This window comes from Cervus canadensis, chromosome 7 (assembly GCF_019320065.1).
Source record: "Cervus canadensis isolate Bull #8, Minnesota chromosome 7, ASM1932006v1, whole genome shotgun sequence".
NCBI classification, from domain to species: domain Eukaryota; kingdom Metazoa; phylum Chordata; class Mammalia; order Artiodactyla; family Cervidae; genus Cervus; species Cervus canadensis.
Genome location: NC_057392.1, coordinates 89,599,268 through 89,618,364, shown reverse-complemented (window position 1 = coordinate 89,618,364; position 19,097 = coordinate 89,599,268). Strand labels below are relative to the sequence as shown.

The window sequence follows — 19,097 nt, the reverse complement described above, 5'->3', positions numbered from 1 at the left end:
GATGACTATAATTTTATAGGTATAAATGTATCCATCTCTAAAAATGTATTCTTTTAGAGATGTTTAAGATAATTGATTTCTATTAAACGCCATATTCAAAATTTGACCCTTATAAAGAGGATGGATTGAAGAAATCATATCTAATACTGTTTTAATGCTGAAATGGATAATGAAAATGGGAAGAAACAAAGGAATAGCAAAAAGAATAGAAAATGAGGGTCTGATTGCTTCTAAACTGTTCCTTTGCTGGTCTTCTAGTAAGTTCTGACCTTCAGATTGTAGAAGTTAAACAGCTCCTCTAGATGTGTTTGTTCCCTGAACTGTGGAGATTCCGGGAGTTTCTGAGAAAGCTAATTGGTGAAGTGTGATGAGGGAAAGAATCTTGTTCGAGGAACATTTGACCCATTACTTCCCAACATACTCTTAAATTCACCGCCTGACAAAAGCAGGCACAGAACAGTCAAACTCAATAACACATGCCCAAATATTTCTTGGAGGGCATACCGTTAAAATGAACTATTGACAAGTGAAGACAGCCTCAGTTTATATTTCTGTGGTTTTACAGGAGTAATGAGTAGTTTATTGCATTGTACTGTGTTGTGCATTCAGTGGTTATTTATACCGTGCTGTGTAGCGTTTATAATTCACACAGATAATGTTTTTCACAGGAGTTCTTTGAAATTGTTTGAGTTATTTTGGGGCAGTTGCTTCCCTGATTGTTCAGTTGGTAAAGAATCTGCCTACAATACAGAAGACCTGGGTTCGATCCCTGGGTTGGAAAGATCCCCTGGAGAAGGGAAAGGTTACCCACTCTAGTGTTCTGCCCTGGAGAATTCCATGTACTGTATAGTCCGTGGATGGGGTCTCAAAGGGTTGGACACGACTGAGCGACTTTTCACTTTCTTTCACTTTCACTTACCTTTCAGAAATTATATTCACTTTTGATGCATGGTCTTCAAATAAGTATAGAAATCTCAATTTTGCATGTTTTATCAAAGAATGTAAGTGTTAATGAAAAACCAACATATTTCTTGACCCATTTTGACTGTACTTGTCTTCAATAATTAACTTTGCTTATTTGTTTTTAATCTCAGAGATGTGGTGAATCAGAAGTCTTAGATGAGAAGGAGTCCATTTCCTCAGCCTCCCTCGCTGGATCTAGTTTACCTGTTTTCCAGAATGTTCTTCTAAGGTTTTTAGATACACAGGCCCCCTCGTTGTGTAAGTAAAGATCTTTGCTTCTAGATCTTAAACAAGGGGAGTGACCTTTTTTGGGAACTGATCATTTTTTTCCCTTATCTGTAATGTTATCAATGTACTTTGCACTGAATATGCTGCACATTTTACTGAACAAAATTTTGTAGCCTATTTTCAGTGGATACTTTTATGACAGTCTTCAAAGACTTGAACATTTCTGGAGTTTTAGTAGTTAAAACAATAGGTCAGTTCATTCTCTTCTATTTGATGGATTAATTTTCCCTTTCTAGATCTTTCTTATCACAAGAGCGACATTAAGGTCCTGTGATGCTCACTACATTTATTGTGATTATGAACTTCTCTTCTTTCCCTGTTTTCTAAGTTTCCGATTTTCTAACTTCTGATGTTGAAAGGGGGCAAAGATAAAACAAAGGTACCTTATAAGCAGGTTTCTGACATAAGGAAATAGTTTGTGAAGATGGTTGACTGCTTGTCTATGCTGTCTTAGTTGTTGATGTTCTATCATGTTTTTTTTGTGTCTTCATTATTCCATCGCTGGTGGGGAGTAGGGTGGGGGTGGGGAATAAACAACTAGCAGTGGGTTTATACTGTGGGTGGAAACTTAAAAAAAAATCATTTGTGTAAGCTCAGTTGGCTTAATCTTATTTTGAGGTTTTCATGTGACAAAGTACAGCAGGGAGTATCTTATCTTCAGTTCAGTTCAGTCGCTCAGTCATGTCTGACTCTTTGTGTCCCCATGAACCGCAGCACGCCAGGCCTCCCTGTTCATCACCAGCTCCCGGGGTCCACCCAAACCCATGTCCATTGAGTCGGTGATGCCATCCAACCATCTCATCCTCTGTCGTCCCCTTCTCCTCCTGCCCTCAATCTTTCCCAGCATCAGGGTCTTTTCCAATGAGTCAGCTCTTTGCATCAGGTGGCCAAAGTATTAGAGTTTCAGCTTCAGCATCAGTCCTTCCAATGAACACCCAGGACTGATTGATCTCCTTTAGGATGGACTGGTTGGATCTCCTTGCAGTCCAAGGGACTCTCGAGTACCTTGTGTCCTGGGGGAGACAGACGCTTGGTCTTTGCTCCCCTCATCCCATCCTCATTTCTGTTCTTTCTTTGGGAAAAAGTTCTTCCTCCTGTTCCTGACTTCCTCTGGATTCTGTTTATTGCTCTGTCAGGGGAAGCTCTTCTGCTTCTCTGAAGAGTTTACTCTCGCCTTTGAGTTTGGAGGTGGGCAAGAACAAACATACAGGCTTAAGATTTAGGGCGCTGAGTTTATTGTTCCCTGGGCCCATCTCTCATCTTTCTCAATGTTTGAGCTTGATGGTTCCAGGGCCTGAGCTTTGTAGGTTTAGTCTTAGTAGTTTAATCATTTTAGACCTTATCTCAAAGGTACAGATACAGAGTTTGAGAGTGCAGTTGCAATACTAAAAGTCATAAGTTAAATAGCTTACTTATGAATTTTAAAAGATGGCAGAGCTTCATCTCGGGGCCCTTTTTATTGCATTGTTCCTTGTCCTTTTCAGTGGATTCCACTCCCTGGCTTTTTTCAAATGCCATCTGAATTATGGTTCTGTTGTGAAGTCTCCTTTGAAAACGTGCACCACTCTCACCCCCACCACCCGCCTCCCCCCCAGTATACAGACGCTCAAAGTAGAACAGACAGTTATGAATCATGAATCATAACAGTTATAAGAGTAAATCAGAGGAGATAATCTAGCCCTCGTTTTTTTTTTTTTTTCCTTACCTGAAATTTTGTGTGTTTACATGATTACATAAATGGCCGTTCATTCGCCAGGGACCACTACCTTTAATTTTGAGATGGTGCTTAGAACGCTGGAGAGTGTTTTGCAGTTACTGTGGGAACAGAACTGGTGTACTGGTTCTGCGCTGAAAGCTCGAACCGTTAGCAGATTTTCCAGTAAATCCTTTATTAAAAAAAAGAAAATAGGAAGAATAGCGAACATGTTAAGCCTCAGTCATTGTCTTTACTCTCCGCCCCCCGCCCCCTCAGTCAAGGACCCTGAATTCTTGACTGGCTCTGTTCCCTCGCAGCGGACCCAAACAGCGAGTGTGAGAAGGTGGAGTTCGTGAACCTGGTGCTGCTGTTCTGTGAGTTCATCCGGCACGACGTCTTCTCCCACGACGCCTACATGTGCACGCTCATCTCCCGGGGAGACCTGGCTGTCAGCGCCTCCACGCGCCCGCGCTCGCCAGCAGGGGAGAATCCAGATGAGCACTACCCGAAGGAGCACGACAGGAAGATGGAGGTGCGGTCCTGGGGGAGGGCCACCCCTCGGGTCTGAGCAGCGCTGGCGGGAGGGGGATGGCTTTCCAGTTGTGCTCTCTTGTTTCAAAGCTCATTTATCGCTGCTTCTCACTGACACAAGAAATTGGGACTATAATTTATACCTTCTAGAATTTTCTTTCGGGTATGCTGAAACTGAAAAGATTTGATAGGCCATCACATTTTTCCGTGAATTGGAATTATGGGCTTCCAGTTCTATGTATTTCTAATCTCCAGTTTTACTTTAATGTTTAGCCTCAAATTTGGACTTGTTTTGGCCCTGACGTCATGACTGTTGTTATTCTAAGTAGCGTCTTTCCCCCAATGTCTCATTACTTATATCGCTCTTTTATACTGCTCTTCTATATGTATGTTTTAGTCATAACACATCATATTTTCATTTCAATTAATTGCAAATTTAATCTATCTTTCAAATGTAGAATTGCTCTTTTCAGCAATTTACTTAATGCTGTGAGTATGACTTTATCATTTTCTGCCAATTTTCTGATATTTTGGATGTTGTTTCAGACACATAGGACTTTTCAAGGCCAAAAACATGAAGTTGGTGATGGGAAATAATAGAAAATTGTTAGAGATTATGATAGTTTCTGAAAAATAAAGCCTCATATTGGTCCTGTGAGAGTTTCAGCATATGCTGTTATGATATTTTATAATAATGGCTATCTTTGTAATTTAAAAATGTGCCTTTAAAATTGCACACATGGATTTATAGTTTATACTCTTATAAAGATTTTTGAAAATTACTTTTTTAATATGAATACTTTTGTTTCTAAATTTGTCCACAGTAAAAAAAGTTGGAGTAAAACATAAAATTAGTTTACCTGTTTATGCTTTTTCCATGTTTCCCTCTCTCTCTCTTTTTTGTTTCCTGTTTTTGGACATCAAGGTGTCTTGTATGTTAAATATACTCTTAGATTTTTCTTACTAAGGCGAGTTGGTGAGCATGTGACTGGGAATAGCCCCGAGAAGGAAATTACGGTCAGTTTGTTTTTAGTCAGGAAGTTTGTGTAATTTTTCCTTGAAATAGCACGGAAGTTAAGTCTTTTTTATCATGAGGACGAAGAACGTGACTTTGTAAAGCAGCGTGTATCTTAACTTCCTTTTCTTTTATTGAGGAGAAACACACTGAGGGGAAAAGAGACAAAAGATGACTTAATGTCACTGTTATGTTTTAGCTTCAGCTTCTTAATGAACTACAAAATTTATAATGTGACTTTCTTTCTCTGGCAATTATCAGGAACAGACTATTATGGCGCATATGGGCATTGACTCAGGAACTACTAATATTTTTGATGAAGTAGACAAGAATGACTTTAAAACTGACTTTGGTTCGGAATTTCCAGTAGGTTCAACCTTCAAATTCTTATTGACCATGAACCCCTCCTTCCCCCACCTCTATCCCCAACTGTCTCCTCCTTCTGCCCCCTGCCTTGTGTATTGGCATGACCTTTGTACTTGTGATGTGAATGTCTTTCTCTGGGATGAATTCCACCCCAGGCCACAGTTCATCATCTCACGCAGCTGTCTGATTTCAGTTCATCCTCAATTTTGGCTGCATTGCCTCCTCCGGTAAATTAAAACACTCTCATCCTCCGTGGCTGATCATGACTCCTTTGTTTAGAGCTCATTATCTCTCAGGAATCCATGAATATCATTTCATCAGGACAGGCCATGTTGGTTTGCTGGATGTGTGTTCAACTTCTAAATAACAGCTTTCCTGGCTCTGGACTTGTTGTACATTCTTCTACTTTATCTTGGTATAATTACAACGTGTTCTTCCTCAGGGATCTCAAGGTGTAACTAACTCTTTATGAAAACCCATGTTGGTTGGGGTACAGACTAAAACTTTTGCATCTGTTGTTCATGAGCTTTCTAAGTGAATTATTTCTGTATGTGTTTTTGTAGGAATGTAGCCCTATGAGGAAGACACTTAGTTATGAGTCTAGTTTTGTCTCTGGTCCTCTGGGGGTGGAGCCGTGCACATTTCTGACCTGTATGTGTGGTTGCCACTCTCTCATCTTTGGAGTGGGGGATGATGCTCCCGATCTGAATATGAAATTTGTGGAAATTCACACAGTTCATTGTTTTGCTAATGGTTAAATAAGGAAAAGATATGGTATTATGAGTGTCTTGTGTGTTTGAAGTTATGCGCTTTGGTTTTGCTCTTTCATTTACAGTCTCCAACATTTGTTTTACATGACTTAGATTTTTTCTCCCATGCCTGGAGAGTCCTGTGAGAATGCCAACCCTTCTCTGGGCAGAAGAATGTCAGTTAATGGTGAGAAGCTGTTGAAGAGAGAAAAACCAAGGGAGTTGATTTTTCCATCTAATTATGACCTCCTACGACACCTGCAGTATGCAACCCATTTTCCCATACCTCTGGTAAGTCGCGTGTCAGCCGGCAAGCTGATCCTTTCATTGTAGGGTCGTTGGTTATTCAGCTGCTTGCCTGAGTCCTGCATGTGAAAGAGGTGAGTTTTTGTATTCACTGCCTTCTTTGTCTGCCACGGTTCTCACCATGTGGCCTGTCTGCTCCTGTAGCCTACATTCGTGGTGTCGCACTACTGACTGGCTAGGTTTAGCAGAAATTTCCATTTTAGTATACTTGTACTAAGAGCATCTGAGTCACTGCAAATGATGTCCGAATGTATTTTCCTACTTCAATTTGAAACTCACTAAGTAGCTTTTATGTGCACTGTATTGTGGTAGGTACTTTTGGCATTATACAGATGAGTAAGAACTTTTGAGCACAGAAAAGATGAAAAAGACAGGGAGACAAATGTCTGTGAAATGACAAGCCCCAGAATAAGTGAAATAACTTGAGTAAAAACCCAAGTGTCCACTGAAAAGTGAACCGTTTGACATTCCCAGAGCGCTTCTACTACTCTGAAAGAATAAAGATGGGAGGAGGGATCTGGTTGAAAAATCGACTCATGCTCCATAGAAGAGGTCATATATGTGATGGACTTGGATTTCTACCTGTTGACTTTAAGAACCGGATGATAGCACATGGGAAATGGTTGCTGGGAAATTTGGTGTTTGAGTCATAACAAGTGATGTGCTTTATTTTGAAGGGAAAATGAAAATTGGGTCACAATTTATAAAAAAAAATTTTTAAATTCTTAGGTTCACTATCCTTTTTCATGGAATTTTATTTTAACTTATTTCAGTGAGTCATTTTTTTTAAATAGAAGACTATTATTACTACTATTCTTTTAAAAAATGTATTTGTGAGGTGCATATTATATTATTTCCTGGATACCTTTGAGGAGTTTTGCTCTCTAGGCTAAATAGTTTCTTAAATTTGTTTATTTTTTGGTTATTTTTGAACATCCTCTGAAATGACTTTCAAAATCACTACACCCACATATATTTTTTTCTTGTTAACAATTAAGAACCCCTTGTTAATTATCCTATGTTCAGGACTATATTGAAAGTAGCTAAAATTGTGTCTTTTTCATCACTGGTTGAATATACCAATATTTTTCATCTGCTACCTGTGAGCATCACTCATTTTCCACATATTGGAACAACTTCACAGTGTATTTAGGGCAGCAGGAAGAGTAGTTTGATATTTTAGAGATATATCTTGAAGAATTCATGGGTGAACGATCATGATGTCTGATTTGTTTTAAACTAGCCAAAAAGATTCCATATTGAAGTCTAGAGTTGAGTTAATATTAATGTGCTGGTGTTAATGTCCTGGTTTTGACAAATATACCATGGTACATAAGGCTTTAGTTCTAGGGTAAACTAGATGAAGAATATATGGGAACTGTCTGTACTATCTTTTTACTTTATCTGTAAATTTTAAATTATCCCCAAATATGTATTTGGAAAAAATAGGGAAAGGAAGGAGATATGGCAGAAACGTGGAAAGGGTTCAGGCTGGTTGAGGGTTCTGCTCGCTTCTCTTGGGCGAGCCGCGCTTTGCAGGCCTCCCTGTGTGTGTGTGTGGGTGTGTGAGAGCAGGGGGCTGCGTGAGCATGCGCTTCTTCCTTCTGTCACGTGTGTGAATTCATGTGACCCATGGTGACACAGCTGTTCCCAGCAGTTAACGTTCTCAAGGCTGTCCTCTTCCTTAGAGGAAAGAGCATGAATGATTCCCAGTGAGTAAGTCTCCTGATGGGTTATGACATAATTCAGCTGCGATGCGAAATCATAAAAGAACTGCTAGAAATTTGACATTATAGGATAGAGTTTTTTAATGGCCTTCTATTACCAGTTGTCTAGAAGCACCTTTACTGTGAGTGTGATTTAGACTGAACCATCAGAAAAGGGGAAATAAAAGCGTATACTAGTAAAACTATGCCATTGTGGATGCTGTAGTGAGTCTGACTAGCCTATTATGCACATGAGGAGAATACAAGAATATGATTTAAAAATAAAAAGTTCGTTTTTTACCACCCCCGCCCCCACTGTGTCTCTAAAGTGTGGCTCTAGTGAGTGAAGGCCAAGGAGAGAAGACTAAAGGCAGCTTGACTAAAAGATTCAGAAAAGTAAGCTAGTTGCATATATGCTTCTGTGTGAATGACGTCCTAATCTGCTCATCGGTAAGACTCTGCTCTCAGTGGGCCACCAAGCCCAGGCTCTCGTGTCTGGGCATTCAGCCAGCCTCTGCCACAGGTCACCCGGGGTCATCTAGACCCTCCCTGTGTCAGACGTACCCAGGCTCTCGTGTCTGGGCATTCAGCAGCCTCTGCCACAGGTCACCCGGGGTCATCTAGACCCTCCCTGTGTCAGACGTGTGATACCGACAGGGCTCCTGTTGTTAGCACTGGCCAGCTGGGGTTGGTGCAGTGCCTACCACGTTAGAGGTGTAATGGGCACTTTTTTGGGTGCATTTTCTCATTTACTGTTCTCCTCAGACTATACATCCTCAGAGAATGTGTAGTAACGCTGTGGGCAGGAGTTGTCCAAGGTTCAGCTGTCAGAAAATAGTTCTCAGCGCAGAGCTAAAAAATGAGCCTGGAATTCAAACTTGTCACTTTGCAGGAACACCATTTCTTTTTCCTTCCTTCGTTTCTTTTCTTCCCTCTTTCCTTATTTTTCTTTCTGTCTTTCTCGCTCCCTTCTTTATTCCCTCCTACCCTCCCTCCTGTCCTTTGAGATCATGTATTGTTATTGAGGTAATGTTGATTGATAACATTAGAGGTGTTTCATGTGTAAACACCTTATTTCTACTGCGGTATCCCCTGCAGCATGCTCACCACCCGAAACTTAGCTTCCCTTTGTCACCAAGCAGCTGATCCCCATTACCCATGTCATCCTTCTCCTCTGCTGACCATACTCTGTTCTCTTGTGTCTGCGTGCTTTTGCTCAAACAACACCGTTTCTTAATCATTGCAGCTAATGCAATTGCATTACTGGTTTTGATGTGGGCTTTTATAAATGAAACAAACAAAAAATACAAAGTCTTGTATGTGCTTATCTAAATGTTTTAGTCTTCCTTCCCTAAATAAGTCTTCATTTAACACCATCTACTGAGTCCTTTATGCTTTACTCACATCTGAGAGAATTTGACCAGTGGGCTGTGACCCTGAGAGTGAGGTCACGCGTACATTGCGTGGCTGGCTGCCCCTGGGGTCAGACTCCCCTTCAGGACCTGGGAGGCACACTTCAGCTAAGCTCATGCCGCATCTCTTTCTAACAAGTCCTTGCGATGCGGAGCCGACGTGTCTATTTTAACACTATTTGGTGCTAGTTTTCCATACTTTGGATGTGAGTCCCAAAACAGTAGTTTTAGCAGTTAGTATAATTTAAGGACCCCCCCACTTGAAGATATTATGGGGTATGATATTTACTGCTGCAAACTAAAAATAAGAAATCACTAGATTTGTCATTACTAACAGTAGAAATATCTTTATTTATAACCTATAGGTAGAAATAAGGATATATAGTACATTCAAAAACCATGTTTTTCCAAACCTTTTTATAAGTAAAAAATTGTAGGCTATTGTGGCAGGACACACTTAGATGTTAAAAATTGGAGCATTGAGTCAAAAAGTTACTGTTTTTGAAGGGATGGATTAAAAATCAATCAGGCTCATGTGGTTTCAGGTAAGAAATCACCTGCCCTTTTTTTTTTTTTTTTAAAGTGATCTAAAGGGCTTTAAACTGTGTTGCTAAAGGGCTTTCTGGCAACTCACATAGAAAGTATTTTGCATATTTCTATCAGAAGTCAGCTCCAGGCCTTTAAGTGAATACCTAATGAATATTTCAGACTCTGTGTCATAGAACTCATTTAGGTTTTAAGGATATTGCAGGGTTTATATTGGTTCAAGAAGACTTTTTAGCTTTTTGTTTTTTTGTACATTTGTACAAAATGTACATTTTGTAACATTTGTGTTAAGGAGCATCAACAACCGCAAGAGTACAGTTGGACTTGTGTTCAGAAACAGTTTGTCAGTAAACCAAGCCGCATTTGCCCTCTGCCTGTATTTTTACTTACGGAGGCTCTTTTTCCCCTCCTTCCCAGGAGTTTGTACACTTAATTGTCTAGTGAGGCAAGAAATTATAGCATGAAAAAAATCCCGTATTTTATGCATTGTTTTCAGGCCTTGATTTTTCTTTTTGAGCCTTGGACTCCTTATGGGAAGCAAACGTCTCAGTGATCTTTAATCGGAAAGCCTTTGAGAGATGATAGTACAGGATTGGATCGAAACACAGGTTGGACACAGCCAGGAGCAGTGTGGCCTCTTTTGCTTTGAAAAGTGAAATCCTGGTGGAACAGTCAGATATGACCTCTGTCTGGCTGAGGGTGTATGGGATTCGGACAGCGTGATAAGGAACAAAGCAGATGATGTAGCCTGTAGTCACCAGAAGTATACTGACGAGAGCTCTCTTCACGTTTGGATAGTTCTCATTATCTTTGTTTCTGTAGAGTTGTCGAATTACAAGGCAGTTAGATATTAAGATGATGGCTGAGAAATTGAGGAATATTGCTACACTTATGAAATTTGTCAGCAAATGCCAGTTTCTTCCAAACTCCTTTTTGAATTCCATACAGCCCACGTTGGGCTTTTCCTTGATGTCTTTGATGGGAATGATCATGTTTGGCACCATTATAAGAAGGACCATTAGCCACACAACAGCTGATATCATTTTAGCAAACCCAGGTTCTTGTATTCGATAAATCTTGCAGCTGTATGTCAACTGAAGACAGCGATCAATGCTAACGAATGCTAAGAAGATTATTGATAAGTACATATTAATGTAGATGAGGCAGGCTGTCACTTGGCAGTGGAATATTCTCAGCTTCCAGGGTGCGACGCCCAAGTCAACAGTGATTTTCACCGGTAATGCCAGAGTGAGCAGGAAATCAGCTGTAAGCAAATTAATTAAGTATATGCTCACACACCTGTGATTAGTGTTTTTCTGTATGAAAGCCCAGGTTGCAAAACAACTTCCAATAATTCCAACGAGGAAAACTAAATAAAAGAAATATGTGAATGGCTCCAGGTCTCTGTAAACTGGACAGAGGGTAGAACTGTTGGTCATCTTCAAGGACAGTAGGGATGACCGTCCAGAAAGAACAAAACAAAGACAAAAAGCTCCAAAGAATCTGTTAAAAAAAAAAAAAAAGAATGAGAGGAAAGCGAGGTTAGTAATTCAAATTAGAAATTGTTTTCTTCAAACACAGTTGCATTCCCGAAACCATGGTTGCAGTCACTCTGCTTCTTAGAATTTTATTGGTGAAGTTACTTGATGTGTGGATTGGTGGGAACACCTTCGATTATGAGGAAGGAAGCCTGGGGTTTCCATGGTCTGATTTTGTGATTTTGGGAAATCCCGTGTAGGTTGCTGCTAGAAGGGATATTTTTGACTTCACACTTGTGCATCCTGATAGCTTGTTTGTAACCAGTTGGGTTGGAAGTTAGTTTGTAGAGGAGATAAGTGAACTGCATTTCTGAGAATTAGAGAGAGGAAACAAAAAAGTTTGGTTGCGGCTGAGCCTGAATCTTGCTCTCAATGAGGCTTCCTGGCTTTTGTTTTCATAGGTTGATAGAACTCTTCATGCTGGAGAAACCTAGGTGGAGAGGGGAGGTGAGAGTGGGCAGAAAATTGTACTAAAATCTAGATTTTTATTTAAATAATAGGCCTTTTGTTGTGTACCAGAACATTTTTACAATCAGAATTTCATTTTTCTTTTAGCAGAAGAAGTTGTAGGATCAGCATCTGGTCTTTGCCTGATGTTCTGGATTATGATGGTGTAGACCTGGTTTGGTAACCTACAACCACAGATGACCATTAAGCCCTTGAAAAGTGACCTGTCCAAACTGACCTGTGTTGTAAGTGCAAAGTACACGCTGGGTCTTAAAAAAGATTTAGTATGAAATATTATAAAGAGTAGTTACTCCTTGCAGTATTCTTAAAATATTTTACATTAAATTTTTAAAACCCAGGGTGTGCTTTGCACTTAACAGCACAAGTCAGTTTGGACGGGTCACATTTCAAAGGCTTAAGGAGTAAAATTGTGCTATTTTATGCACGTAGTGCAAGAGTTAGTAAAATGTGTCGTAATTTTTATATTGAACATATATTGAAACGATATTTTTGATACATTAGGTTAAATATATTATTAAAATTAATTTCTCCTGCTTTTGCTTTTTTAAGTGTAGCTAGCTGCAAGATAGTTTTAAAGTAGCTTTGTGGTTTGCTTTATATGTCTCTTATATGTGCTTGCGTAGATGTTTCCTGGTCAGTGTTGGCAAGAAGTTTGACCAAGATTTTATTTTAAAGGCTTCTAGGGCAAGGGTATATGATTGTTGGTTACAAAGCTCTCAGGAAAGAAGCTCAGTTATATGTATAGATGTATCAAAACATCTAACTTTAGCACTTGAGGGTTTTTTCTTTCTTCTTTCATTGTGGGTTTCAAGGCAGTCAAGGCCAGATGTGTAAGTCCTGCCCTTGGAACCATTGTGATTATCACTGATAGTGATGGAGTGTTGTCATGTTCCCTCCAAATCTGGAATATTGGATGATTTATAGTGTAAGTTAAATAAACTAGGCTTCATAAACTCATGCTCTTAGGGCTGTGGCACCCTTCTCATGAATATCAAACAACTTCCTTCCTTTGATTTATCGATCAGAAGATTGGTTTTGTGTTTTAGCAAGAAAAAAACTCATGTGCAGCTTTTAAAAATAGCAACCAGTAACTTTAGGGGTTAAGAAGGGCACTTCTCTGAAACATCCTTTTAAAAAAACAAAAACTTTAGAAGCTTTTTTGAATCTTAATTCTCCTAATTATTTAATGATGCATTGGTTACATCTTGGGGTGAAATAATATGTAAGTGGATGAATAAGGCAGATGTATATAAAGCTTTCTAAACTAAAGGGACATTTAAAGAATACATGTTTTTCCCATTTCCCTACTTGAGATAGGGCTTGAGAGTCCAGCAATAACATCATTCTGTACTAAACCCAGTGAAAGTCATCAGACACATTCTTTGTGTCTGGTACCAGGCCAAATACTTCACATGTACTTATTTAACCTTTTATTATTTCTATCATGTAGATGTTGTCTCCCTTACCCTTTTAAAACTGGGGTATGGAGGTACCTTATAAAACTAAAAATAGAACTAGTGTATGATCCAGCGAGCCCACTGTTGGGTGTATTCTCCGAGAAAACCATGATTCAAAAAGACACATGCACGCCACTGTTCACGGCAGCATTGTTTACGGTAGCCAGGACGTGGAGCAGCCTAAATGTCCGTGGGCAGATGAAGGTAAAGAAATGTGGTCCATATGCACCATGGAATATTACTTGGCTATACAAAGGAAGGAAAACAGGTCCTTTATACCCTGTTTTATGGATGAGAAAGCTGAGGCGCCGCGAGGCTGAGTAGCTTGAGGTTGTCCAGCTGGTAAACTATGGAGCCAGGATCCCCAGCCAGACAGTCTGATCTTAGAAGCCATGTTCAAAACCGCTTTGAAACTGTGTCTGTTGTTACTTTTTGAGTAATAACTTTTATTGGTGTATATTGGTCTACAGTGTTGTGCTGAGTTTAGTTGTGCAGCAAAGTGAATCAGTTCTACATACATCGACTCTCTTTAGATTTTTTCCCCTGTGTAAGTCCTTACAGAGTACTGAGTAGGGTCCCTGTGCTTACAGTAGGTCCTATTAGTTACCTGTCTTATCTACAGCAGTGCGTTTGCATCAACCCCAGTGTACCCCTCCCCCCTCTATCCTTCGTAACCATAAGTATGTTTTCTACGTCTGTGACTCTCTCTGTTTTATAAAGAGGTTCGTTTGTACCATTGCTTTTAGATTCCACATGTGAGTGGTATCCTATGGTACCTTGTCTTATTTTTATTATAATATCAAACCTTTTCTAAGTGCTCACTACTGTTAGGAACTATAGTCTAAAAATGTTCATGTCAAAGAGCAGAAAGAAAATATTCATTCTTAAATTTTCCCCCTAAATACTAATGCAGGACATTCAGGCTCTGTGTGTTTTGATGTTTCGTTTTACCATAGATACATTTAAAAAACAAGCGTCTGTTGTATGTTTGAAGCCTCCACCTGCTTCTCTTTCAGAATTCCCGTCCGTACGGTCTGCACTGTCTTCCCCCCAGCTCTGTGGCTTAGTTGGTGGGATCCCTGCTGTTCTGGGAGCACTTCCTTCCTTCCTGTGTACTTTTTGTTGTGATAGGGTTTGGGGCTCACAGGACTGCCAGGATGCAGGGAACCCTTGTTGGTAGCATTTGGTCCAGTCTCGGGGTTTGATCACACAGAGGTCTGGCGCCTGGCTGCTGGCCAGGCTTCCCTGGCTTGGTGGAGCAGACTAGGGTCCCACCTTGTTGGCTATTTTCTAGGCTCCCTGCCTCTATCCTTCCCAGCCCCCATCCTGCCTATATCCTAAATGCCCAAAGGAAGCCCTTCAGATCTGAAGTCTGCTCTAGGCTTTACTGACTTCCTTATGACTTGACTTTGGCTAATAACCATTTAATTATTACCTATTTATTCTGAACACTCTTTTGTCCTCTGGGTCAAAAGCTAGTGTCGGTGTAGACGAGCCCTCACCTCCCGACTTTGCTCATTGTTCCTTTACAGAGGTGCTAGCATTTTGGCCTAGATGCTTGTATTTCAAATGTTACATTATAATCGTAACATATAATGCATTTCTTTGAGTGCCCCTGTTGCTCATACAATTACACAGTAAAGTCTCATTTTATAGGTGACTATGTGGTAAAGAGAAGGATTAGAGAATTAATTAGTTTTGATCAGTTAGCGTACTGTGTATCTGGAACTGACCACCCGTGGGTAATTTATTTAAAAATAATTACTGTGTAACTATTCATTCCATAATGCTTGAGAGTCATGCAGGGCCTCCCAGTTGTTTTTCTTGAACCTCCGTCTAGCTTGCAGTGAAGCCCAAACTTCTCATTTAAAATTTTTGGTCATATCAAAAATTTAACAGTTGTTAAATTACACTGTAATAGCATTTTGTGTTTTCCATTGTGAATTTGAACACTAAGTGCTTGATGAATATATATTGTTTTAACCAGTTATTAGCCTATGGAAATCTGAGGTGCCCCGGTGTATTCCAGCAAAATCAGGAAGAGATGTCTGTTGTTGCCTTTGTTTGAGAGTGCCCATTGCTTAGAACCTCGTGAGATAACTCATCAGTTGTTCTTTACAGAAGTCACAACAGAGTTTTCTAGAAATTACCTCTCACAGTGTTTGTAGAGCTGTGTTGTGCCCTGCGGGGAAGAACTACGACCCAGCCTGCATCCATCCAGTTTTAAAATCGAGTTACTGACTAGTTAGGCCAACCCATCAGGAAGCAGTGTTCAGTGTTGTGTGAATTAAGCCGTCTTTCTGAAAGGGATGGATGAGGGCTTCAGGTAGAAGAAAATTACAGTGTAGCTCACACTGAGAATCTATTTGGAGTTTAATCATTGGTGCCTTCTTGCACAGCACCCTTATCACATGTTGGCATTTTTGGCTCACATGGTTTAAGCACTGAAAATCATAGATTTCCCTGCCACGTAAAGACACTGAATATATTAAGTATTTAGGAAGACGTACCTGGAGGTGTATTCTCTGTGCTTCAGCAGGCCTTGCTCCAAGTCTTCAGAGAAACGTGAGCTGTCTGGCTAGCTTCAGCGGCAGTAGGCCCGCTGCAGGGCTGCCGGCTGCACTAAAAATTTCCTTTCCTTTTTGTGTGGTTTTAAAATGTTGCGTATTGACGTAGATGAGACTGTGGTTTGCAGATAGTTTAACTGTATTTTTTTCTTTTCTTTTTTTAAACACATATTTTACCTTTATGAAAGCCTCCTGAAGAAGTTCTTTTCAATTTTGTACAAGGTTTCTTCAACAGTTAAGATTTGTTTGTTCTTTTAGAGGAAAGATTTTTATTCATCTGTTGTAATACCTATGTTTTTTTTGAAATCACCCAAGCTGTGTTTTTCATCATAATGAATTTAAAGAATGCCAGTTTTTGTGTCTTGAATGGTGTTATGAGTTAAAGATACCAGCTGTTTAAGCAGAATTTCTTTAGTATATATACTGACAGTCATCAGCTTTCAAAATTATAATTTAAAAAATGGTTGCAATTTTAATACTGCTGTGAGACATCTATTAACATACAGAAAATATGTGATTTAGTAGAGTCTGATACAGTGTATTTTTTTAATTTATCTTCATTTTTTGTTCATATTTTAGAAGAATCTGGAAATATAAGAGGAAAATCATCACGTACAGAGATAATCACGGTTAACGTTTTTGCTGCATGCATTTTTTGGCTTTGTTTTGTTTGTTTATTATTATTTTTTGTTTTGTTTATTTATTTAAATTAATTACTTAAAACCTTTTCTAGCTGTGCTGGGTCTTGGTTGCCGTGTGCACGCTTTCTGTAGTTGCTGTGAACGGGACTGTTTTCTCGTCGCCGTTCACGGGCTTCTCATTGGGGTGGTCTCTCTTGTTGCGGAGCGCCGGCTCTAGGGCGTGCCAGCTTCAGCAGTCGGCAGCATGCGGGCTCAGTATTTGTGGCACACAGGGTTTATTAATGACCTTGCGGCATGTGAAAACTTCCTGAACCAAGGATAGAACCCATGTCCCCTGCATTGGCAGGCGGATTCTTAATCACTGACTACCTGTGGTGATGTCTGATGGTACATATTTTAAAATTTTCCTATGAGTATGCTCACATCATCTCACACCATCTCACAGAGGATGAAATGGTTGGATGGCATCACTGACTCGGGGGACCTCAGTTTGAGCAAACTCAGGGGGATAACGAAGGGCAGAGAAGCCTGGCTTGCCGCAGCTCACGGGCTTGCAAAGAGTCGGACACGGCTTCGTGACCGAACAACAACATGCCCGCATAAAAATGTTGCCGTGTTGTGCGTACTGTTTTATAGCTGGGAATTTTTTTTTATTCAAAAATGTATTGGGCCTGTTTGTCTAAGCTGTGAGAGTAAACCTGCAGTGTTCTTTTGTCAATCTGGCCGTAACAGCATGATGGATTGAGACAGGTACTCAGTAATTAAGAACGCATGAAAAGGGACCCTCTGGTGTACATTCAAATCAGATAAATGTTTGTTCTTCCTTTGAGGGAGTAAGTAGTGTGGTCCAGAGGTGATGTGTCGGGGCAGATCGTTGCCTGACCACTTGGGGTGGTGTCTGGATTTCTGTTGCTTCATCGGCCTAGTGGGTACCTTGGTTTTGTCTCTTTTTCTCCTAGTAATTCTTAGTTTTCTAAATAATAGTCAGAAGAAGCTTTGCTAGGGTCTAAAATACATTCCTTTGGTATTCACTCTTCAAAAGAAAAACCTCTAAAAGACTAAAGGGGAACTGTCAAGCTGGAGGGAACTTAAGGTGGATCTAGGGAACTTTTGAAAACAACAGTTTTCTATAAGGACACTTATGATGACACTGTCCATTGGTTTCAGATACCCTGGTGGTCTTTCAGATTCAGGTAGTTATTATCATTTTGCAAAAGAATAATTTTTACGTATATTCACTTAGAAATTAGTGGGGAAAAGTGCCAATCTTTCTCAAACTTTGTATTTGATTTGGGTTAGGAACCAGTGTTAACTTTCATCATAATAGGAAATGCTCTCTCTTTTAAGACACTAATATGTGCATCATTACTGGCTAGGACTCACTGAATAATGCACTTGTATTTTGTAGTAGTCAAGTTAAATGAGCAGTTATGATCAGGGCTTACACTCACTGGGGGATGGAGAGGGTGAGATGGAAAGAATTTGATGAGATGCAGGTGGCTGCCAGCTGAGTGGTGAATGGATTTAAAATATGGTACGAAGGAACATTGGCATCAAAGGTTTTTGGTAAAGTTTCTTTTTCTTTTTTTTTAGTTAGACATAGTTACGTGTGTATTTCCCTCTTCACTTCGGGGTATGGATAGAATTAAGAAATACATTGAACTGTTCTGAGTTTGTGTGTGTGTGTCTGGGTTGCCAAGTATGAAAGAGCTGAAGTCCTTTAGTTCTTCATGTTCTATTTCCTTTTGGGAATAATGAGAAACCAGTCTTTTAATCTGGAAAAGGGCATGGCAGCCCACTCCAGTGTTCTTGCCTGGAGAATCCCATGGACAGAGGAGCCTGGCGGGCTGCAGTCCATGGGGTCACAAAGAGTCAGACACAACCGAAGTGACTCACACAACACACAGTCTTTTAATAGTGAAACTGAGCGTGTTCTTCCTCATTCCTGACAGCTTGAGGCACCCTGGAGTTTTGTGGAAGTTTCTTCACAGTGGAAGAAGCATTCTTTTTTTGGCCTGCTGTCCACTGTTGTTTTTGTCTTTAACACTAGTTCCATTTAAATTTCCATAAATCACTTCTTTCTGTTTCATTAAGGACTAATGCTTGTCAGTGGGTATTTTCTTAGCGTTCTAGGAAATTGCACGTCATCACCAACCCAGTATTTCAGAAACCCAAGTGGGAAGAAGTGAGGGGAAGTTGTTTTCCCCTACCTGGGTTGTGGCAATACTTTTTATTTAAGAAATGACGAAGCGTTTACTTTAAATGAGTATTTTGTATGTTTAAAAATTGAAAGTAAATTGCCCCATGAATTGACAAAAAAAAAGATCTTTTTATAGTCTCTCCTTTATCCACACAAACAATAGTTTTGATCTTGTTGAATGCAAGTACCAAACAACTGTCTTTCAATAGAAGCATCATTTTTAATGTGTAACATTCTTAAAATTTGCTTTTCAAACATAGCGTGGTAACCTTTGGAATTAATAAGGAAGGAAGGGAAAAAAAAAAGATTGTTGGGGTAGGTAGCCACTGCCACAGCCAGGAACACACGTTTGAGAATTTATTTTCTTTGAAGAAATCCATAAAATAGAGGAGCTTTTTCTTTTTACAGATGGGGAAACTAGGACATGAGGGAATTTGAGGCCTTGCTCAGAGCTGCACAGTTAGACCCCAGTGTTCCCCAGCACTTAATTATTCTAGTTCAAATGGAAGTGTTGGATGGAAAATGTGGTTATGAGAGAGGCTGCCAGGTCGGTCGTATCCCCCCGCGCCCCCTCTCCCCCCCCCACCCCCCCGCCGCAAACACGCACATTTAGTGTTTACAGTTGTTTGAGCCTGAGTGCCCCTGGGC

At 40.0% G+C, this 19,097-nt stretch overlaps 2 protein-coding genes across 7 annotated transcripts in view; one reads left to right on the top strand and one right to left on the bottom strand.

The window, feature by feature from the left end:
• Positions 1-19,097, top strand: part of MED12L (mediator complex subunit 12L) — a 347,565-nt gene that overhangs the window by 104,434 nt on the left and 224,034 nt on the right. For all 5 annotated transcript variants that reach the window (XM_043474000.1, XM_043474003.1, XM_043474002.1 and 2 more), the window contains 3 exons: positions 1,095-1,221; positions 3,265-3,479; positions 5,723-5,899. In XM_043474000.1, coding sequence (XP_043329935.1) covers positions 1,095-1,221; positions 3,265-3,479; positions 5,723-5,899 — 519 coding nt within the window. The remainder of the gene's footprint in view (positions 1-1,094; positions 1,222-3,264; positions 3,480-5,722; positions 5,900-19,097) is intronic.
• Positions 9,353-15,665, bottom strand: GPR171 (G protein-coupled receptor 171). 2 transcript variants are annotated; one of them, XM_043474026.1, is made up of 2 exons: positions 15,552-15,665; positions 9,353-11,546 (listed from the first exon to the last, which is right to left on the bottom strand). In XM_043474026.1, the coding sequence occupies exon 2, from the start codon at positions 11,015-11,017 to the stop codon at positions 10,058-10,060; it is 960 nt and encodes a 319-aa protein (XP_043329961.1). In that variant the 5' UTR covers positions 11,018-11,546; positions 15,552-15,665; the 3' UTR covers positions 9,353-10,057. The 2 variants fall into 2 exon arrangements, with proteins under 2 accessions (XP_043329961.1, XP_043329960.1); XM_043474025.1 differs by having other exon boundaries at positions 9,353-11,081.